This window comes from Lathamus discolor, chromosome 6 (genome assembly GCF_037157495.1).
Source record: "Lathamus discolor isolate bLatDis1 chromosome 6, bLatDis1.hap1, whole genome shotgun sequence".
Lineage (NCBI taxonomy): Eukaryota > Metazoa > Chordata > Aves > Psittaciformes > Psittacidae > Lathamus > Lathamus discolor.
This window is the reverse complement of record NC_088889.1, coordinates 37,994,838-38,018,151: the sequence shown is the minus strand read 5'-3', so window position 1 is coordinate 38,018,151 and position 23,314 is coordinate 37,994,838. Positions and strand designations below refer to the sequence as shown.

Genomic DNA, 23,314 nt, shown 5'->3' with positions numbered 1-23,314 from the left:
TCTCTCCTGCACGAGGCCGTTTTACGCCGGGGCCTCTCTTTAATGGCAGGGTGCTGGCGGCCGCGGGGACAGGTTCCGGCTCCTCCGCAGGGCCCGCGCCTGAGCTACCGCTGCACAGCGACCCCGGCGCGGCCGGGCGCCCTCGGGCAGCAGGCGGCGGGGCAGGGCGGGCAGGGGGCCGGGCCGGGCCGGGCCGGGCCGGTGGCACCGCCCCGCGGCGCGGCAGCCAGTGAGCCCGGCGGGCCGGCCGGGCGGGGCTTCCCGGCCAGGTGGGTGCCGGCGGGGCGGGGAGCCGAGCCGAGCCGAGCCGAACCGAACCGAACCAAACCAAGCGGAGCGGAGCCGAACCGAGCCGGCGGCCTGTGCTGCCAGCATGGTGAAGCAGGAGCCTGATGGGGCGTCGGTGCTGGCGGCGGGGGGGCAGGCCGCTGCTGCCACCGCCGGGGTGAAGCTGTCCCGGCTTCGCTGGGTCGTGTTGCTGCTCTTCAGCAGCTACTCCCTGTGCAACGCTTTCCAGTGGATCGAGTACGGCAGCATCAACAACATCTTTGCGCGCTTCTATGGAGTGAGTGCCTTCGCCATCGACTGGCTGTCCATGAGCTACATGATCACCTACATCCCCCTGCTCTTCCCCGTCGCCTGGCTGCTGGACAAGAGGGGCCTGCGCCTCATCGCCCTGGCAGGCTCGGCCCTCAATGCCCTGGGTGCCTGGGTGAAGCTGGGCAGCATGAAGCCGCACCTCTTCCCCATCACCGTCCTGGGGCAGGTCATCTGCTCCCTCTCGCAGGTCTTCATCCTGGGCATGCCCTCGCGCATCGCCTCCGTCTGGTTCGGCTCCCACGAGGTCTCCACTGCCTGCTCCGTCGCTGTCTTTGGGAACCAGGTAATGGGTGTCTGGCCTGCCCAGGCATGGGCTGTTATCTGCTTGGCCAGAGACTGGGGTGCTGAGGGGTGAACCAAGGAGGGGGAAGAGATGCGTAGGGCCTGGAGGGCAGCAGTAGTGTCTTTCCACAGCTTTGAAAGGATCGGGGAAATAGCTTGACCCTTGCACTGGAACACCCACTCATCCCTGCTGAATGAAGCAGACACGCCAATACTGATGCAATATGGCATCGGTGAAGTGAGTTTGGCTGTGCAATGCTGCCATGAAGAAGAGGGAAGCAGAACCTGGCATTAGCTGCTAGGCTGGACCTGTGCCCCTTGTGTTGGCACATAATGTGTTCACCTACACATGACTTGCACCACACTGGACCATCTTCGATTCAGCCTGTGAATGGCTGCTATTCAAATTTGAATGGTTTGCAATTCAGGTATTTTCTAATGCAGGTTCTTCCTCACAGACAACTTTATGTGCAGTGGGTTTAAGGTCTCCTTTCCCCACATTCCTGGGTTTCTATGTTTAGATACTGCTGAGGCAAAAAAGAGGTGGATGCTCAGAAATGGTGTTTGAGGAACTGAAGTTTTTGGAACGCTGCTGGGAATTTAAGGAGTCTCTTGTTTATGTCTTTTGGAAAAACATGCTTATCTTTCTCTGAGTGAATCTAAGCTTTCCTCTTTGCTCTTATCAGCCAGGCTAGTGGGCTGGTTTTTATGTGTTTTAAATGAATCTTTAGAGTGGAAGGCATTTAACTTGGCCTGAGCACTCTGCTGATTTAGGAGTAAATAAGTAACTGAGCATTTTGCGGTCAGACTGTTTTTTTAATTATTCAGGTGGAGTTACTCAACAGTGTGCATAAGAAATCCAAACAATGAGGTTTTCAGCCTGTGCTCTATGCCTGTGTGGTATCCCCATTGTCCTAAAAGGAGTGGGTTAGGATAACAGTTACGAAAAGCAAATTTCCAATGCACTTTTGGTGCTGAACACTGTTCTGGGGGTTGAACTGACATGTCAATGAGACCTCAGTTCTGTACATAGTCTACTTTGTAAGCCCGGGCTTTCCTTTCAGAGCATCAAAGAAGTCAGAAATGTCAATGAGCAAAGGCAGGGCGTACTTCATAGGAAGAACCTAGTAATTCCTTTAGTCAATGGTCTTGAGGTCTATAATCAGAGTGAATGAAAAGTCGCTATTTTGTTTACTGGTAATGTTGGGCAGGGGAAAGAAATAGAGGTATTCCTTCTTCCTGAATCTGCAGTTAAAGACTGTCTTTTAGGTAGTGTTAGCAAAGGTTATAATACAATGGGTTTGTAATTGCAGTATGGCAGTATGGCAAATTATTCCCTGTGCTCATTCCCCTAAAACTGTATGGTCTTCCTTTCCTTGCCACATCACTCAGTTTCATCTCCTCAAGGCAGAAAATTCTGTCATGAGTTATCATGATTATTGAATGCCAAGCTCTGATATTCTGCTCCGTCAAGAATTGCAACCAGCTGCATGGAGGAGTGGGGCATTCTCGCTGTTCTTTTGTTTGATACACCCGCCTGCCTTCTGCTCCTGCCCTCTCAGCTAGGCAGTACTGCCCTGAGGAGAGTCCTGCCTGCTGATTCATCTAGGTTCTGCTGGGGTAGTATCTGCTCAAGACACTGCTGCTGCTTGCTGAATGATGGTAACCTTCAGGTTGAAAGTTAGCCCTGAGCAGTAAATCATTGAATCAGTCAGGCTGGATATTAAATATCTTCTAAAAAAGCCTAAACAAACCATAATAGAATATTGGATTCTCGTCCTGGGCCACGCTTCTTCAGGCACATTGGTTTTAGGCCTCTCTTACTGCTGTATCTCCCTGTTATCACTTGATGGGAATGGGACATGGGCAACATGCAGAGAAGTGTGTAACTTGCTCAGGGGCAGTGAAGGGACATTTGTGTATGTTTGTGACTTTGTGTTGCTTTGCTACCAATATTGTTAGAATCATAGAATAGTTAGGGTTGGAAAGGACCTTAAGATCATCTAATTCCAACCCTGCTGCCCCCCGCTGCAGGGACACCTCACACTAAACCATGTCACCCAAGGCTTTGTACAGCCTGGCCTTGAACACCGCCAGGGATGGAGCATTCACAACTTCCCTGTGCCTCACCACCCTTACAGTAAAGAACTTCCTCCTTATATCCAATCTAAACTTCCCCTGTTTAAGTTTGAACCCGTTACCCCTTGTCCTATTACTACGGTCCCTGATGAAGAGTCCCTCCCCAGCATCCCTATAGGCCCCCTTCAGATACTGGAAGGCTGCTATTAGGTCCCCACACAGCCTTCTCCAGGCTGAACAGCCCCAACTTCCTCAGCCTGTCTTCATACGGGAGGTGCTCCAGTCCCCTGATCATCCTCGTGGCCCTCCTCTGGACTTGTTCCAACAGTTCCATGTCCTTTTTATGTTGAGGACACCAGAACTGCACACAATACTCCAGGTGAGGTCTCACGAGAGCAGAGTAGAGGGGCAGGATCACCTCTTTCGACCTGCTGGTCACACTCCTTTTGATGCAGCCCAGGATACGGTTGGCTTTCTGGGCTGTGAGTGCACACTGAAGCCGGTTCATGTTAAGTTTCTCATCGACCAACACCCCCAAGTCTTTCTCCACAGGTCTGCTCTGAATCTCTTCTCTGCCCAATCTGTAGCTGTGCCTGCAATTGCTCTGACCCAGGTGTAGGACCTTGCACTTGTCAAGGTTGAACTTCATAAGGTTGGCATCAGCCCACCTCACAAGTGTGTCAAGGTCCCTCTGGATGGCATCCCTTCCCTCCAGCGTATCAACCCAACTGCATAGCTTGGTGTCATTGGCAAACTTGCTGAGGGCACACTCAGTCCCACTGTCCATGTCACTGACAAAGATGTTGAACAAGACCGGTCCCAACACCGATCCCTAAGGGACACCACTCGTTACTGGTCTCCAGCCGGACATTGAACCTTTGACCACAACTCTTTGCATGCAGCCATCCAGCCAGTTCTTTATCCACTGAGTGGTCCACCTATCAAATTGATATCTCTCCAATTTAGAGACAAGGATGTCCTGTGGGACAGTGTCGAACGCTTTGCACAAGTCCAGGTAGATGACATCAACTGCTCTACCCCAGTCCATCAGTTCTGTAGCCCCATCATAGAAGGCCACCAAATTGGTCAGGCAGGATTTCCCCTTAGTGAAGCCATGCTGGCTGTCACCAAGCACCTTGTTGTTTTTCATGTGCCTTAGCATGCCTTCCAGGAGAAAGTGCTCCAAGATTTTGCCAGGCACAGAGGTGAGCCTGACTGTTACCATTTTTGGTTGAAAGAGACCTTTTTCCTGGCTCTTGCCATTCTAACAAAGAGAAGCATACAGCTGATAGTATTGGGAGGGAAGATGCAGGTGTGTTAAATGATCTTTCTGCTGTAATTTTGCATTCCTTTTTTTTTAGCAGGGGTTGGTAAAAGGTGTTGATGTGGTTTGGGAGGAAAGAAAGCTCGTCTCCATGTTAATCTTTGCCTCTGGGGAAAAATGATGCTGCACCTTACTGATCTTCAGGGGGAGGTCTGTCCTTGTTCTGATGCAGTTGGCATGTGACTTTAGAGATCTAAGGCTTCCATAGCAGAAACAGCCTTAGGCAAGGCTTATAGGTGCTATCTGGAGATTGCTGGGAGTGCCAGTCTACAAGTGATTAGGTGATGGCTTTTTGAAGTGGAGGAACTGGATGATAAGCTGTGAATGAATTTAGCAGAAGGAATGAATGAAATTCAAAAGAATCCTGGTGGGTCCTTTTCTCTTGTTCTGAATTTGGGGAAAGAACCTGCTTGGGTAGTGGGTGGGGAGGGTTTTGCCGAATAATCTGAACATCTGAATGGCCGCTGTTTTTGTGCTGATGAGCCTGCAGTGCTATTTTGTGCTGAGCATGTGCTGCTGTTTGATGCCTCACTACAAACTGTGTTCTGTACCTTTCGCCCTTCAGGAAAGTCTAAAAAGTGTTGTGGAGATGGAGCATGTCCTGTAGAATTTCTGTCTTGGAGTGGACTTCTAGATCTCTTTGGCCTTTCTGTCCCTGCTGGGGGCTCCCCAACTCTTCAAGTGAGATTTGATCCCTGTTAGAAATAGGAGCATGTGGTCGTCTGCCTCACATCACTCTGTAGCTTGGCCCTGGTTTTAGCTATCAGAATAGAGAAGATTTTAGCAAGGAACCAAGAGGGTGTGACATTCTCTAGCCCTGGCATCTTTCTCCCTCTGTGAAAGAAGGGCAGGGTGGATCAGAGCACTTGAATCACAAGGAGTGCTATGTGGCTGTCTCCGAGATTGTGGATGTGGCTCAGTGTGGGAGGGTGTGCTGAGCAAATAGCAACGTGGCTTTCTCAGGAATGCCTAAGTTTCTGTAAATGGACACTGGAGCCTGAAATGAACTTTTTCTGCCCATTTCATCTGGTCCAGCCATAGACTAAAGGCAGCTCTCCTTTCTCCCTCATAGAAGCTGTTGGCTTTCAGGTTATGTTCTGTGGAAGTTGCATGGGAGTTAAATGAATGACTGCAGTGTTTTTGCTGGGAGGGCTGTCCTATGGCACCTTTAGCACTTTCCCTGCAGTATCCCCTGGGGCTGGCCATGTTAAGTGACAGTGGCAGGTCCAAAGTATTATAACCCAACTGAGGATTCCAGCAGCAGCTGAGGTAGCTGTCAGAGCCGAAACCTCTCTTCTGCTTGTTTTGCAGTGTTTCATTTCTTTCCCAGTAAACTGGGGGAAGGTGCATTCAAGGCTGAGAGGCCCTGAATCACTTGCATAGAGAAGTAGTCTTCATCATACGGCATTGCATCATATTAAGCAGCATGAGACGGTGCCACAGAAGCAGAAATGTGATGAGGAAGGGAGTTTGCTTTGCTTCCAGAAAAGCTTTGGTTGTGCAAGCGCAGTTTGAAAAAATACATTATCTCTCACATTAGTGGGAGAGAAAAAAGAGCCATAGCCCTATCTTATCTTGCCACAGGGCCTGGATTATAATGTTTTCTCTCACAACTTGTGTCCTTTCTGCTTTTTAAAACATTGCAAGAAAGGTGTCTAAGCTGTGGTTTGCAGACATTTACATATGTTAACTTCTTGACTATCTAGATTTCAACAGGCTCTTTTCAGTTTTGCTGCCAGTGACAGTGGCACAGGTTGCCCAGAGAAGTTATGGCTGCCCCATCCCTGGCAGTGTTCAAGGGCAGGTTGGACAAGGCTTTGAGAACCCTGATCTAGTGGAAGGTGTCCCTGCCTGTGGCAGGGTGGTTGGAACTAAATGATCTTTAAGGTCCCTTCCAGGCCAAACCGTCTATGATTATATGATATTCTGGACAGCAATCCATAGTACTGGCAGTTTCTGCTTTACACAGCTCTTCGGTTGTGTATTTTCAATTCTCCTGTAGCCTTCTGTATAGAAAGGCAGCTGGGACCCATGCTAATAGCAGAGGATTGGGAAGCTGATATGCAGTAGGAGTCATAGGGTGTGAGAAGAGGGTGGCTGTCTGCTCTCTGCAGACTGCAATACGTGCATTGTAGGGTCAGAAAGTTTAGCTCCTATGAAATGTCATGGTTAGTGTGGGAGGAACCTGTGGTTAGAAAAGGAGGGAGCACTGCAGGGCAGAGCTTTGACACACAGACAAGAGTAGGGGAAAAGGCTGTGTAGCCCAGGGCTTTGCAATAGTTACGTCCTCAAAAGGGTTCTCTGGGTGAATGGAGATCCAGGTCTGATGCATTTAATTATGTTGGCAGAACTGTAGGAGAGACATCTGGCATGAGTTCTGAATGTATTGAGCTTGGTTCATATTTCCCCCCCCATACACCTAAAAGCAATGTAGTGAAGAGAGACCTTCTGTTCCCGTTCATAAGAGCTTTCCTACTGCAACAAGAGGAGTGTTGTTCAGATCCAGCAACCTGTGCAACTTCACCCTCTTCCCACCTGTCAGATGTGTCCTTTTGCCACTGCCAGTTATGTTCTCCATCTCTGCACTGGTCTTCCCTACATGGTAGCTAGTGTGGGCTACATGACATCCTGATCTGTTACTGAACAGCATGGATGTTGCTGAACTTGGTTTGTGTGTTTTGTCTATAAGATTTTTGGAGAGACAATATATTGTTGTGGTGGCTATCTGAGATAGAGGTTTCTAGAAGAAATATAGTTGCAGTGTGCAGGCTGGCTTTGTTGACTTTTCACTGAGAATCTTGGCTTCTCTGATGATAACATTGTTGGGCCAGTTCTCATCACTCATTTGGGGAATCTCATAGGATTTGTTTTTAAGTTCTTGTTATCTAAAGCCATTTGTATTAAAATCAAGAATAACTAAAAAGAAAACCCAAAGCAACAAACCAAGCTAAAACAAAACCCCAAAACCATTTCTGCTATTTTGTCTGGAGAAGAACATCTTGGAAAGCGTGAAGCCCTACAGGCCTAAACATGTCTGTCAGAAAACCAGTACATCGGTGTGTACTGCAGGATGGACTTGTTAAAACAATTAAAATATCAGTCATTTTCTTCCAGAGCATGATAGTCCTTCTGGTTTTCTAAAGGATTCCTCATCTCCTCAGTTGATGTGAATGTTGAGGATTAGAGGCGTTGTAAGGAAATGCTGTGCATTGTAACTAAATGGTTCAAGACTGGTACTGCATCTCCCCAGCAGCTACATGAATCTTTCCCCTCCCCTGCTTTTGGAAGCAGTGGAGGAGAGGCTCCACTAGAAATGAAGGGGTTGTGTCAGTGTGACCTTCAGAAGGCTTGTGGCAGTGGCCCTGTGTGGGTGGCTCAGTGTAGTTCTGCCAGGAGGGAAGTCTTTGGCACGGGTCAAGGGTTGGTTTTATTCATGCTTTAAAACATTGATTTAGAGTTGCACAAATGTCCCTCGAAGAGAGGTCTGCGGTGGGTAGCTAGATTCTCCTGTTTCTGCTCTCCAGGCTGATCTGGGGTGGTGGTGTGCGTGATGTCTGTTTGATTGAGACCCAGTTCAGAAGGAGTGTGGGCCCCGTTAAAGGTCGTTCTTATGGGAGTGGAACAGTAGGGTAGCTCCAGTGCTGTGTTGACAACTGCAATGAGCTCCCTTTGCTGAGAGCAAGTGAAGCCCTTGATTTTATTGAATTTAATTTTTTGTTTTCCCCCAAAAGCCTTTCCAAACACATCACACCAGGGAAGCATCTGGTTTCGGTCAGGCCAAATTTGTCAAGCAGCTCCATGCCAATCAGTGATAACTGCTAAGGGAAAAACACTAAAAAAAGAGTGTGTCCTCTTTACTCTCCAAAGTCTTGGTTTGAGAACTTGCTGAGATTGTTGAAATCATAGTGCCTGAAAAGCCTTTTGTATTGGTAACAATGTGTAAATGTCAGGTTTTTTATTTCTACAGTTTATGCCCATTTGGCCAACCCCAGGCCTTCTGGCCCAAGGGTTTCCTGGGATGCCTGCCTGTGCTCGGCCTCTTAAAAATTCAGATCTCTTTTCTCTTCCTCCATCCATCCTGATTTGAATATTTGGTATCAGTGGAGATAGCAGTTTGGCGTGTTTGTGTGCAAGTAATGGGAGGTTTCTGTTGGCTTGATCTTGACCATCTGGTCCTGATGCCTCATAGAAGAAATTAGTTGAAATAAATTAAGATCTTCCGCTTACAGTGCTTCAGATTTTCGTGATGTGAAGAGGTTCTGTTTATGTGGAAACTTCTCCTAGTGATCATCTTTTGGCCCTACAGTCTTCCTAACAGGCTTCCTGATTTTGCTGTTTGAAGAGTTTTGACTTAGTCTGTAAAGGTGTTCTAAGATCTTTTGCTATATTCTGTAGGCTTACACTACACCTCCAATGTAGTGTCTTTACACAGTTGTAATGCCACTTGAAAGCATTTAATTTTACTTTTTTTTTCTTTTTAATTTCCCTTTAACAAAGCTTCTTTCCTTTTAGGCAGCTCCCTCTTGAGTTGAATATTGCCATAGTTCTCTGGAGACTGGGGGTTTTCTTTGCTGCTGCTGCAAGGAAGCTGAATTTGAGTGCCATGCAGAACCATTCTGTAATATTGAGCATGGTCACACTGTGCTGCTTTGGGTCTAAATCACAAGCTGTGCTGCTTCTTAAAGGTTCTCATCAGAAAAGAGTATTTATGGAATCCAAAACTGCAGTCTCTGCATCATCCCTGTCATCACGCTTATTCAGCCTGCAAGGGCATTGTCAGAATTTCTCACTGTTGTATTTTTTCTGCCCTTGCCACATCTCTTTCTGTTTTTTAACACTTTAATTGATCTTCTGGGTTTGGTGGCCTTCTCTGTCAATATTTGTGCTTACTTATGGAATTTTACAGGGCTTTTGTATTCTTGTTGCTGACTCTTAGTTTTCTTTAAGGTGAAGACCCACTCCTCCACTGATCATGCATTTACAGTTTTTATGCTGATACTGCACTGATTATCTTCCTTCAGCAGACTGTTAGTATACAAACAGCTAAATTTAAATTAGACATCCCATTTTCCATTTCAAAACTTTTGGTACATTTATACCATCTTACTAGCCACTTGCTCTTGGTTTTGCTGCCTGTTCTTGTATACACTTGAATCTTGCATACGATGTTATTGGGACTGGCCCCTGACAAAAATTCAGGTAGGAAATACATTCCTGCTATGCTTTATCAGCCTTTAAATAATAAGTCATCTGACCAGTGTGCTCTGCTGTAGTTGTTGATTTCCCTGGTATTCAGTTTAAAAATTACTTTAAAGCTGCCTTAAAATAAAGTCCCAGCTTGGCTTGTGAGAAGAGATTCACAGAGATCAGGAAAATGGTCTGTGCTTTGGGAGTGGGGATGCTGTGTGCTCTGTCAAGTTTGGGTAACTGGATCCTATCTGTACAGGTCTTGGAGGCTTTCTGCCTGTACAAAGGTTGGAGATGCTAATTTGTATGCTGGTGAGAGGGCCTGCACTGTGAACCCTAATGACCAATGATCTCTGTAAGAAGGGTAGCACAGATTGTTGCAGAACCATCCTTGGTTTTACATTGCTTTATCTTCCCAGCCCAGACATGAGAGGTGTGGAGAAGGGAGAAAAGTTATTTGTCCTTTGTGAAGGCATCCTTAAATTTTCTGGTGAACCAGTTACAGTGTTGGCTGTGGGGCTGACGGTGATGTGGACACTGGCCTGCTGTGAACCAGGCTAAAAATTTCCTTGTGAAAGGTAAGGCCATATAATATTCATCGTGGTTTTGAGAGGTTAACTTATTGCTAAAAACAGTATGAATAATCCAGGGTCTATGAGCACCCTGCAGGAAATGTTCAGTTTTAGTCAAGTCAAGGGGCCTCATCTTCATAGAATTAAAGATGCTGGTTGTTCTGAAACATAAAATGTAACCTCTGTTACTATGGTTGCTGGGGCCAACCCTGAATGTTTTCATTCCTGACAATGTCCTGAACCTATGGGGCACATCTATAATCGACTGGTGACTCTTCCAACTGGCTGCCCGTAATGACCCAGCACCAAAAATGAACTTGGCACAGATGCCTGTTGCTGATCCTGACCCAGGCTATGCCAGGTCCAAGTGCAGGGCAGCTTGACACAAGACAAACTTGGCCAGATGTGGTTGAAAGTTACTTGTTTGTAAGCTAAATAGGGTGCCTGCGTCTAGCAGATAGCTCTGACTGAAACAAGTGTTCTTCCTGCCTCAGAAAGCCACCAGCTGGGTAGAGGAGGAGGGAGTTTGTGGAGAGTTTTCTGGGGCTGAACAGCACAGGCTGATTTTATTACTGCTACCAGATATGGCACCTGAAATGTATTTGTTCTGTGGTCTTGATCCTGGACAGTGAGTGGGTCTTCCAAAATGATTCCATCGGCATCCCAGAAACATGGAGGTACGTCAGAGGAAGCACGCAGAAAGCACAAGGAGTTTTTGCTAGAATGCAGCAGTATGTCTGAGCTCATGCCTGGGTTAAGGGGCTCCTGAGTCATTCTGCTCTGTATGCTGACATGTTTGGATGTAGTTTATGGATGGGATAGTCCTTGCCTCTTTTAGTCCTTGCTTTCCATACCTGTGCAGTAGTAGACCCTTTCCGGGGACTGTTAATACAGGGAGCACTGCAGAATCCTTCTGTAGCAGCAGTTGGCTAGTGGTGCTGTCTTGCTGCTGTTCAGTTGTTAGTGAGGCATAAACAGTCCATTGTACAGGGACAACAGGTCATGGTGGTGCTGATTCCTATTGATCTAATGTTTCCTATAAAGAAACAGTAAATTCAATGGGCTTAATTTGACTATATCCTCATGTCTATGTTTTGCATACCTTCTACCTCCACTCTTACTGTGATGAGGGCAGTGGCTCTATAAAGGCTGTATTGCTGTAGCTGAATAACCACTGTGGGTGGGATTTTTTTTACGCTGTTGGTCTGCATTGGTTCAGTTAGCGCTGTTCTGGTACTGTTGGTGCTTTCCTGTCTCCAGGCAAATGGTACAACCTGCAAAAGAGATTGGAAATCTCTTTCAAGCAAGTATGAGAACAGCTGCATGGCCACTTGGCATCTCTCTCTTGGGTGCTTTCTCAGTCCTTTCATCTACTGGAGGATCCTGTGTGTGCCTTGTCATTGTCCACAACAGCCAATATAGGCTTAAATTGGGAAATAGCAAAAATGAGGGTGTTGCCAAAACAAAAAACTGCTTTTGCCCTAAATGGGTGAGTGTGCAGAGCCTTGGGAGCAAGCAAGAGCTGAGCTCTAGTGTGGCTCTTTCTCTGACGTCTGAGAGGGCTGCAGGTGCTGGGAAGGGCCAGGGGAACAGGTAAATACACTTGGGAACCAGTGATTGGAGCTCAGCCACAAACCCTGCAACACAAAGGGGAGAAAGTGGCATTTATAGGCACCTCTTGTGTTTAGAGTACTCAGGAGTGTACTGAGTGCACTTTGACTCCGCTTTTGTGAGGAGTGTGCTCCTAAGCACCAAAGTGACTATTTCCTCCCTCTCCTCTTTGAGGGTGCCACTGAAGAGCTGTGCCACTGTCAGTTGCAGTTGCAGTTACTGGTGTGGCAGTCTGTGCTGCTCCAGCTCCTTGTCACTGTCCTGGAAAAATAGTTGTGGAGTTAAAAACTCTAATGTCCTCACTAAAGTGTGCGCTGTCACTGCAGGAGCCCCTCAGCTGCACCTTGTGGCTCTGCACAGGAGAGGCTAGAGCTGCAGGGTGTCTTCTTGGAGCCCTTTGGAACCAAGCATTTTATCCAGGGACAGTTGCCAAGCCCCATCACGCAGCCTCGATGTTTAGGGTACATGCCATCAACACTTCCTTTGCTCTCAACCTTGTTTTTCTGGGTTCTTCTAGTGGTCATAGCCTGAGCCTTGTCTAGGGAGGGGGCTCATTAGGAAACTGTCATAAAGTGTTTGTGCCAGATGAGTATCTCACTCATTAGGAGTAGGCAAGTTTCTGTTCTGCGCTTCTCTCACTGGAAAATAATTTGGTTCAACTCATTAACACAGCAAATAATTGTGGTGTGCTTTGACGGTCTTGTTTTCTGCCATTTTTAATGAGCAAAATTGGATTCCCAGGTCATCAGGCCAGCACCAGAAGCAGGTGCAAGATAAGGAGTAGGATGTGTGTGCGGACAGGAACATGTGTGGATGGGAGGACAGGGTAGCAAGACCTCTACTTCGATAGGGGTGGGTAGTCATTCTGTTCAATTCTATTGTAAAACCTTGCCTTGAATATCCTGAGAGCTGTGAGTGCAGTGGGGGGACCTCTCATGGCCTGATTGCAATGGGTAGCTGGCTTTTATCTATTAACTCTTGGATGCTAAAGAAGATTTTCACCTTGTTTGTGAAATCGGATTAGGCTCAGTTGAGCCCTTAGTAGGCATCAGGGGGCTGAGCTGTGGGGTGGTGGCAGTGTTGTGGTTCCATGTCACACCTCTCTTTGTCCCCTCTCCTGCTCAGCTCGGCATCGCTGTGGGCTTTCTGGTCCCTCCAGTTCTGGTTCCCAATGTGGATGATGCAGAGAAGCTGGCCTACCACATCAGCATCATGTTCTTCATGACTGCAGGTGTAGCAACAGCCCTATTCATCCTAGTCGTCATAGGTAAGGAGGTGGCATAATGAAACTAGGTGGGACTGAGAAGATCAGCCTGTGTGTGAGGGGCCTGTGTGCTAGGAAATGGGCTGGGGAGGTCATCTTGGGATGTGTCCTAGCGCACAGCTGGCGGGGTTGTACAATACCATATCTTGCCGCTTCAAGCCCTAGATGAGCAGCGCATGTAGAAGGGAGTACCAGAAGTGCTGGGAGCACCTGCCAAATTGTTAAATTTATCCTTTGCCTGCATAATAAAACCCTGGCACATGTTAAGTCCTTTGAAAGCTAACAGAAATCTTCTAAGGTTCACAGATCATCTTGCCTGCAAACAGGGTGCTGGGACTTGGGTTTGTGTCTTGGACCTAACTACCTCCAAAGGGAAGGGAGGAAGAGTCAGATTATATGTTATCACTGGAGCAAGCTGTTCCCAGGAGAAAAAACATAACCAGTTGTGAGTGGAGAGAAGGAGTCTTTAAGAGCAGTATCAGGACACCAGAGGTGCAACTCCCCTGCTTAACATGTGACATGGAAGCCAAAACTTTGGCATGAAAGACTGGCACACTCACTGGAGAGCAGAACTTGTCTGATAAAATCCATGTTTTGGGCTGTTTTAGGCTTTTCCTGCCAGCTTGTTCCTATTGCCTGGTGACTGAATCAGGTGTAGGCTTGAAAGAATCTGGGGTAAGGAAAAGGCAAGGTACAGAAATGGCTGTCTAGCACCTGGTACAGCAGTATGACCCATGACTGGGATTTCTGGATGCTACTTTATTCCTAGTTACGGACAGCAGATAGCTTGGCCAGCCTAAGGAGTGCCAGGCCTGAAATAAAACCTGGCATAGGTCATTGCTCTGCAGGCACTGGGCACTGCGGGGCACCAGGCCACCTTTGCCAGCTGCTTTTCCCATTTCACTTATGCTTTTGTAACTCCATGCAACACTAGCTGCTGGCTGGCCACCCTCCTAGAGACAAAGGCATCATTAGTTCTGAGAACTCTTTTGTTGCTGCCAGGCATTGCCTACACAAAAAGCTACTTGAAGACAAGGTGTTTTCCCAGTGGCAGGCGTTACTATTTGAAAGACCCTGTTCTCTGCTACTGCTGGATAAATTCGTGTATGGAGATCAAAGCTTAATGATGATGGTGTGTTTTGTACACTTGGTTTTACTAGCTCCTCTGCCATACCTCGAATGTCTACACCCACAGTGGGTGCTCAGGCTCCCTGATTATGCTGCTACAAACATGTGTCCTTTGTGTCTGGTTTCAGTCTTCAAGGAGAAGCCTCTGCACCCTCCAAGCCGAGCTCAGGCCTTGATCCAGTCAAGACCGACAGAGGAGTATTCCTACATGCAGTCAATCCTCCGTCTGTTTCGCAATGCCAACTTTGTGCTACTTATGGTCACTTACGGTAAGGTCTGGCCTTTGTTCTGTGCAGTTGTCGCTGCTAGACATGCTTAGCTTCTCCCTCCCTCGCCATGATCTGTTGGGGCAGTACATGGCCTGGGTTGTTTTAGGGATGCATAAGGACCAGAAGTCCTTCTAGCACAGTAATCTCCAGTAGCGATTACAAGCAAATGCCTGGAGAATAACAAAAGCAAGGCAAGCACACGCATGACAATATACTTCCCCTAGTGTTTTCCTGGTCTTTGACTGTTTTCTGTTCGGGGGATTTCTCTATCCTGTTGTTGTTAGTTACTTGCAATGAACTAATCTTAGTTGCTTACCTAAGAAATGTATAGAGCTTATGTGTAAGCAGGGGCAAGTCACAGCACTGAGTGAAGGTAATTTCCCAAGGCAAGGTTATGGCTGCCAGGCATCCCAGTGGAGGTCACATGGAGTATGTACAAGTGCACACTGCATCAGCTTCCATGGCATTCCTCATGTGAAGCAAATGGAAGGAAGAATTTTGGAGAATGTCATCTTTTGCCATCTGTCTGTGCATACTGGCTTTGCTGGGTGCTTCTCTTCAGCAGTCTTGGTCTGTTTCTTTGAGGGCAGTGTGACGTGTTGAATCTGTTCCAGATGCTGAATTGTCACACTGAAAAGTATTTTTCTCTTTAGTAGAAAAGGTCATTGTGGTCTATACCTGGCTGCATAGTAGGGTATACTGTAGCCAGCTAGTCTGCAGGGAGTTCTGTCTTCACTTACTACCAGCTTGCTATGGAAGCTCCTCAGGGGGAAAGTTAATTAGTGCTGGAAGTTCTGCTGCTCTGCCACCATTTGTGCCTAAAGAACCTGGGGGGTGAGTAGCCAGGTTGGAGTGAATGAGATTGTGGCTTTGTACCTGCTGAGGGTGCTAATGGTCTTCAGAGCTGTTGAATTCTCTGCTCCCTTTTCTATGCCCCTCTTGAATCACCCTTAAGCTCTACTGGTTTGCATTGCAGTTGCTGGTTTGGCTTTTTGTTTGTTTTATTTTGTTTCATAGTAGGTCCTCTCAGAAAGCAGAGATAAGAAAAACTGTCCGGCAGACTATCTGAAAATTGGATTGTGTCATCTGCTCGGTTCACACCCTTTAGATAAAAGAAAAGGGGAAATCACTTGTTCTAGTAGATGTAAATGAGGAGAGAGGAGGGCTTCTGGTGTGAAGAGTATGTTTAGAATCTGACCTCCCTGAGATAATTCCCTTCTGGCTGTTAAAAAGATGTGGAAAGGCAGTCCAGTGGCTTCTAATTCAGTCTCTGTTGGTCTGTGCCTTTATTCTGTTCCTCTGTAATCAGCCTCACGTCGATCTCTAGCTTGACTTGAGACGGTGACTGTTACTCAGAGAGGGAACTGTGCAGTGAAACTATTTTTAATTAGTCTGGCTTGAAAGTGGGGACAGTTTTTCCTACTCAAGTCAAAAGTTATGTTGGCCAAGATGTAAGACATCTGCAGCCACAGGAGTGCAAGAGTCACCCTTCTTAGCTAACACAGATAGCTGCAGCCTTTTGTATTCGCATAGTGGGTGTCGGGGGGGAGACAGGGAAACCTGCTTCTTGTTCATCTTCCCTGGCCGTAGAAAGAATGGGAGCCCTTACACGATACCAGTTCAGAACAGGTCTGCAGATCTCTAAGGTCTTGATGTTACCAGCAGCTGCCAACCCCTTTCCCGGGGTAGGACTTGCAGCACTGGAAGCATTGGTGGCACTGTGGCTATGTTAGTGCTAGTGAGCTGTTTTTCAGGAAAGCCCTCAGACAGGCTTTTCCAAAAGGCTGCAGATGTTGCTTCCATAAAGCTGAGACATAAACCGGAATGGGTATTAACAAACTATGACTTTATTGGGTTGGGCTCTGCATTGGAAAGCATGTTGCTCCTGGGAGGCGGTAGGCAGGAAATGGGTGGGAAAGACTGGTCAAATGGGCACTACCCCACTGGAAACAACTGCTGCCTGTTTTATGGGCAGTCAAGCAGATGCAATTTACAGAGAAACTTCACTGAGCAACTGTGACATGTGGAATACCTACGACTTTTGCCAGCCCTCAGAATGCAAATTCAGTACATTGTCTTGATTCTTAGAATATTTTGCCTGACTCTGGTGCCAAGTGTTGGTGCCAACTCTACATTACTTTCTGCCCAGCCTGTGAGCAGGGTCCCTTCTTTCTCTTGGGTATCCCATGCCTCACAGAGCTGCTGTGAAGATGCCGTACTGACAGCATCAGCTACCAGAGCAGCATCTGGCTGTCCCCACAAGCCTACTGTTCTCTTGGCTGGGTGAGAAGTAGAGGTAACACAAATGACTGGTAAATGAACTGTTTATGTCCAGCTTTGAAGTGAAGGAGTAGTGGGTAGTAGTAGGGATGGTGCTGATCTGCCACACTTCCGTGTCCTGGCATTGCAGTTTGTGGTGTCTCCCAGTGAGCAATGTGCTCCAGAGGCAGAGGAAGGATGAAGTCGAATTAAGCTCTTGTGGGCTGTTTTGCCACAGCCCAGTATTGCAAAGAGCCAGCTTTTGAGGCTGGAGGGCGCCTCCTTGCTGCAAGATCTCCCTTTCTCTGACTGCTGGCCCTGCTGGAATTTCCAGCCCTTCTGAGTAACTCTTGGAAAGGATTGGATGGATTCCTCTCACCCAAAGAGCCTATCACTCGGTTTACTAGCCTATCCTGTAATCTCCTGATACCTGCTTTTAGAGCAGGGAGTGTTGTCACAGGAAATTGACTTATTTGGGATCCCGTGCATAAGATTCATCATCTGTTCTCTGTGCCATAAAGCTGTGGAGTGAGTTCTACTTAATCTTGTCAGAGAGGGCATGTGAAGGAAGTGTGATGTCCCCTCTAGTTGCCAATCTTGTGGCTCCTCACAGTACTTCATGAGCTGTGTAGGGCAATGGGTATCCAGTGTCCCAGTGGAAGATGGGCTAGGCACAGATTACCAAGTACTTTAGGGTCAGGGGAGCTGGAGGTCTTCAGGGACCTGGGAAGCTCAGGATATTGTTCCCTTTTTCAAAGCTCTGCCTGCTAGACTGCACTTCTGTATTTTATATTGTGATGTTTTTCATTTTAGCTGAGGCTGAAAAAGGAAAAGTAGGAAGTGGGAACTTGACATGTATCTGCTCTGTCAGGATTTTGGGCATCTGTGCCAGAGTTTTTAAACCCATGCCTCCTTATGGAGCCTATAGATGTGTGAGCTGCAGTAGTGAAATCTGTGTCCCCATCCCTCCCCCATCAGGATCGCTAAACCTTGAAGAGAAACTAACTGCAAATGTAAATGACTTTCTGAGAAGAAAGTTGTGTTGACTATTACAGACCTCATCCACCTGGGGAGGATTTCTCAGTATCGTCCAAGGTGAGAGTGTGGCCATTGCAGTACTGCTGCTCTGACATCTCTGTGCATGCTCTTGTACTGTGAGCAAAACTCTTGGGTTCTGTGCTCTTTGGGAAGACATTTAACTTAACCAGAGTTGCATGCAAGCTGGAGCAGAGTGTCTAAGTGTGGCTTGACCAGTATCAACCCAGCGGTTTCCATTCTCACCTTGGGTGATACTGAGAAACCTTCACCAGGTGGCTGATGCCTGTAACAGTTAATCTGACTTCCCTTTCAGAAAGACAATTACTTTCACAGTTGGGGTTTTTTTCAGGCTTCAGTGATACCTTTTAAAATGCAACACTTTTCCCATGCAGACACCCCCACCATGTGCCTGGGGGAAGTGCTGTCTGTGCTTCACCATTGGCTCCGCTCTTATTTGCCTTCTGGTGTTTCTCTGCTTGGAGAGGATTTTTACTGGCTCTCAGCAGGGAGAGTGCTATCAGGCTCTTATCTTGGAGGAAACCACACAGGTCAATGGCACTGGTGTTAATTGAATCCCAGGTCCTTACTAAAGATGTAATGCTGAGGCAGGTGCTTTTCTAGTATTTTACCTTGACTGGGGGGAGGAGAAAACTCCAATGCTAAAGATGGATCTGGGTATGAGGGAGAGTTGAGACCCTATGAAGGACTTTCAAGACCCTCTCAGTACCAGTAATATGCACAGCCCTTCCTCTAGCTACCGAGGTAAGAACCATCCTGAAACTGCAGGGTGCTTCCTCGTGCATGCTGAGATCTGGCTGTCTTTGGTCTGTCTGCTTTTCTTTCAGTAACCTGTGCCTGGCCAGTCTGGCTGGCTCTCCTGAGAGTCAGCAGCCTTGTTATAGATCACTGCTCCCAGAGATATCTCTCCCTGAATTTCTACCCTTTTGCTACCCAGCAGGAGAGTGGCAGGTTCTGAATGTGCTGCATTTTTATCCCCCTCTCAGGTCTGAATGCAGGTTGCTTCTACGCCCTGTCCACTCTGCTGAACCGCATGGTGATCCATCACTACCCAGTAAGTGTATCCAACCCTCATGACCCTCTGATGCTTGCACTAGCTGTTGAAGGATAGTCTGTGAGAAATGCAATGCCACAGCACTTTTGACTGGCTCTGGCACAAGTTGGCTGGCTGGCAAGAGAGCATTAGTTCCTTTAGTTCTCGACACCACCCTGTGCAAAAGCTGGCGAGCCCTATCAAAGACAGCTCCTTTACACTCTAAATGACAGCATTTTTGTCTAAGAAAGTCTTCCAGCAATTGCCTCCACCCTGTTCTTACAGTGATTTCTACCGGGATATCTGTACCAGGGGCTGCCCACACTTGTGCTCTGGTGGCAGAAGGGTGGGGTGCCTCAGTAGCTAAATAAAGTTTACTGCAGGGGCTGCATGCCAGAGAGCTCCTTTCTGTACTGTCTTATAGTGGTTCCTGGTTGATCTGGCCCAAGTCCTAACACCACATAGCAAGCGTCATAGGGTTTATGCTGACTCCTCTGAGAGTATTTGTTCACACTGGCCAGTGCTCACCTCTTTTTCTGGCCTGGCTCAGAGAAAGTGCCAAACCACTTTTCTTCATGGGCCAGAATAGAGCATTGCATTGGCTCACAGTGGGCTCCAAAGTATTCTTGCAAAGGCTAATTCTGGTTAGTGTGTTACCAGCAGAAGTCATGTATGGACACCAACGTTGGTGTCTCTTCCTGAGTTCTCTGTATTTTGCTCCTTGTTGGCTATGGCTTCGCTCCTGCATTTGTGTGAGTGTGTTGTATGTCTTGCCACAGAGGGAGGAGGTGAATGCTGGCAGGATTGGACTCACCATTATACTGTCGGGTATGGCTGGGGCTCTGATCTCCGGTGTCTGGTTGGACAGAACCAAAACCTACAAGTAAGTTCCTTGTTTGCCTAATGACTGTGCTGTTTCCCCACACTGTGCAAGGAGCAACCCTGTGCAGCTGCAAGTCAGCAGTCTAGGGAGGGTTTGTAGGAAAAAAATGCTGGTTTCAAAATCCAGTTAGTTTAAAGTGAAGTTTAAAGCTGTGTGTTAGCCTGCACCTGCAGTAGTGGTCCCTAGGGAGGCATAGGGAGAGGATGAGATGGCCCAGTAGCCTCTTTGTCAGGGATGAGAGAGTTCTTGGCACAAGCAGAATCAAGACTGTACCAGACCATTTCTCAGCCCTTACAATCCAGCTTCTGTGAATCTTTGTCCGGCTTAGTGAAAGGCACATTGAATCCAGTGCCCAGAGGCATTGTGTGAGGGCGCGTTGCTGAATTTAGGGCAGGCATAAGGAATATTGGGGTAGCAGGTGGATGATTCTGGGTTTGCTGCTTGGTGGTTTGGGAAGGCAGATCTGGCCAGCATACCCTGCCATTTGTGAAGAGAGAATTAATAATCTTTGGGTGTCTTGGAGCTCCCAGTCCTGAGGAACTGAGATCTCACTGACAGACCTCTATAGGGTCTCCCAGGGGATGGACAGTGCCTTTCCTGGCTTATGTTGGGGTCTATGTAAATAGTCTTACAGTTCTCTGCTCTCTTTGTGCTATAATCTTTTAACTGGACTTCACTGGTGATGATCTGAAGGCAATTTTGGAGTTCTTTTCCTTGCAGCAGCTTTTCTCCTGGGGGAGTCCCACTGCTGTTATCCTACCTGGTATCTTAGGCTAGGAAAACAAGACCATGCTTGCTTGCTTGGAAGGGACCATATAGGTAGGCACAGCTGACTGAGAGTGCAGAAAAATAGGGTTATGGAAATTACCCTGCAGTCTCCAGGGATTATCTGGGGATAGATTTAGCCTTAGGTGAGGAAAAACACAGCTAAGAATTTTTTTCTCCATTTCAGCCCACAAAGTGGATTTATGTGGAACTAGCAAAATTTTTGAGTGCTACAGAGTCTTTATTTAGCCCCATTTAAAAGTCTATTTAAAAATTAAACTGTCAAGATGCCAGATGTTCTAGGTAGGTACCCTCCCCCTTCCCTCTGCTGCTCAGATAGTGTCAGGAACTAAATGGTAAGCACATGAAAATCAGGAAGGAAAGATACCAAGTCCTTTTTTTAGTCAGTGTGGAGAGAGGGAGAAGCAAATGAATGGGATCCAGCTGTGATTGAGGGAAGCAGGGGGAGGTTAGTGAGAGAAAGAATTACAGTGCTCTACATGCGTGTTTGATCTTTACTGTCCCATCAGCAGTTCCTTGAAAGGGTAAGGCTATGCTAAGTCAGGCTTTCCCCATCTGTCATGCTCAGGCACCAAATGGCCTTGCATTCTTGCTTTTATTTGGCACGCAAGTCCCTGTGCTATTCTTATTTTTGGAATTAGCAGGCACAGATTTGGCCCATACAGAAACGTGAGTTATGCTGTGATGAGAAAGCAGTCCCGGAACTGGGGCTGCCTCTGGTGGGATGACTTCTTGGAAACAACCACCTCTTCAAAAGAATGCATTTTGACATCCAGTTAAATGAGGTTTCATGTACATCCTTCAGGTTTGTGTCCTAGAGGAGAGAGAGAGTTATGACACTTGGAGACTGCTGGTTTATTGGTATCTGTAGGGGAGTCTGGCTTAGAATCAGGGGTTTGGGGACTGGAGTAAGCAGCACATCTCTTTGGCCATGCTTTGCTTTCAGGGGCAGTGTCCACATGGCCTCGGGTCCAGCAGGTTCCAGGCAGCACACTCTGCTGTCATCATTGCATCTGTGTAAATCAGGATGTCAGAAATATTCATCTCTCTGTATTGATTAGGCGAAGGACCACAAGTGGTTTTTTAAACTTAGGTCTGTACAGGCCCAAAGTGTGTCAAAATTTGGGGTGGGAGGAAAGTCTTGGATATTGGAGAATGGGGGGCACTTGGGTCTCTTCTACTCAAAGGTGCTTTCTCAGCCTAGCCTGGCTTGCAATTTGGATCATCTTATTGGAGCCCTTTTCCAGGTCAGTCCTTGTGTAGCACATATGCCTTTCTCTCAAAAGAGGATTTACCAAGTCTATCCTCTTTTTGTGACCTTCATACAAGAAGAAAGCAACAGAAACTGAATACTGAAGGATGAGGGGGTGGTGAAAACCCAACCAGCCCTCTCTAATTCTTCCCTTCTCCAACATTTAACTTCAGTGTCTTTAGCAGCGAGATCTTCCTGGAAGTACAGGGACAAGGCCTTTGTTTAGAGTCTTGCGCAAGCTGGAGTGTGATCATGGCAAAGCCTGTGGAGGCTGTCTGTCATCCCAGTCTGTACAGGAGACCACTCTGGAGCTGCACACAACATCCCAGTAAGCCGTTAAAGCTGTGGCATGTGGCTGCGGCCTGCCTCCTGCCCCTTGTTCACTTGTTGCTTTAGATGTTGCTTGCCTTTAGTGTTTTTGCATCTTCAGTCCCCTGTGAGTCTGGTCCTGTCCCTTTGGCTTTTCTTATCCAAGTGACCTTGTGAGATGCTGCTGGGCTGGGCCATGCCCACTACTTGTCCCAAAAGCAGGATTATTACCTGGTGTGCGAAACACCAATATACACACGGAGTTTAGGCTTCCTCTGAAGCTGGCTGAACAGCAGGAGTTGGGCTCTCGATTTCAGTCCCAGCTGGTGCTGGCCCTGCCTGTTTTTTTTCCCCAAGGTCTCATTTCTCACTGTGTGAGCACTCTGTCTCTACAGAAGGGAAGAGAATGTGGTTGGGAGGGCAGATAAATGTCAGGGCAGCTTTAAGGTTCACCAAAGTGATGAGGGTATCAGCTCCTTTTTGGATGTCTGTCTGGCTCTCCCGCAGAGACTTGGCAGCTGGTGCTTTTGTAGCACTGCTTCCACATCTTCCACATCTGTGCACTGGGCTTTCTTTGCAAATCCCAGGGCAATGAGGTAGGTTAACCCCAGTTGTCTTAAGATGATCCAGCATTAACTTCCAGTCTGCACTCACTGCACTCCTCAGCCTGTAGGGAGACAGGTGGTACCTCTTCCAGAGAATTACAATTATCAGTCCCTGTAGGGCCATCATGGGAACAGGTTGCTAAAGCCAGAATGCCAGGAATCTGCTTCTCCTCACTGGTGTTTTTATCTCTGCCATAAGATTTATGGCTATGATAAGAGGCTTATCAAGGAGAACTGGGCATTCTTCCATGCCCCTAGGGTCCACAGAGCATTCTTGTCCTCTAGAACATGGTGATAAAGGCCACTTGCTGGTGTCTTTCCCAGGGTTTTCTTTGTTTCCCTACACGTCAGTGTCTACCTGTGTCTCAATTAAACCCTTTTCGAAACCTTTGAGCCTTGCTTGGGGTACTGGACACTAAATCTTTTTTTGTCATCAGTGTTAAGCACAGGGGAGCTGGGTCTTGCTAAAGTCTGGTTTAGCAGAAGTCTGCTTGTGTGCTTGAGACTGTTTCCTGCAGCAGGAGTTGCATTCAGGGCTGTCTGCTCAAGTCCCAGTTAGGGACTGTGGTGAGCAGGCAGACACTCAGTGCATGGTTTCAGGATGCTTCCTGGTGCATGATTTTCATACAACTCAAGCACGTGCCCTTGCTCTTTCATAAGGGTCTGTTGATTCATTTTGTCATACTGGAGCCTAATGATTCATGGAGGTCAGTGAGGAAAGGTTGTAGTCTCTTTGAGCTAGCTAACGTGTGGTAGATAAAGTACCCATGCCAAGGTCAAACAGTTATCTCCATTTTGTTTCCCATTTAGTTCTG

The 23,314-nt window shown here is 47.4% G+C and overlaps 1 protein-coding gene across 3 annotated transcripts in view; it reads left to right on the top strand.

Annotated features, from left to right (window-relative positions):
• Window positions 1–224: 224 nt before the first annotated feature.
• Window positions 225–23,314, top strand: part of FLVCR2 (FLVCR choline and putative heme transporter 2) — a 36,541-nt gene continuing 13,451 nt past the window's right edge. For all 3 annotated transcript variants that reach the window (XM_065686076.1, XM_065686075.1, XM_065686077.1), the window contains exons 1-5: window positions 225–883; window positions 12,781–12,922; window positions 14,176–14,316; window positions 18,618–18,685; window positions 19,444–19,547. In XM_065686076.1, the coding sequence (XP_065542148.1) occupies window positions 374–883; window positions 12,781–12,922; window positions 14,176–14,316; window positions 18,618–18,685; window positions 19,444–19,547 (965 nt within the window). In that variant the 5' untranslated portion in view covers window positions 225–373. The remainder of the gene's footprint in view (window positions 884–12,780; window positions 12,923–14,175; window positions 14,317–18,617; window positions 18,686–19,443; window positions 19,548–23,314) is intronic.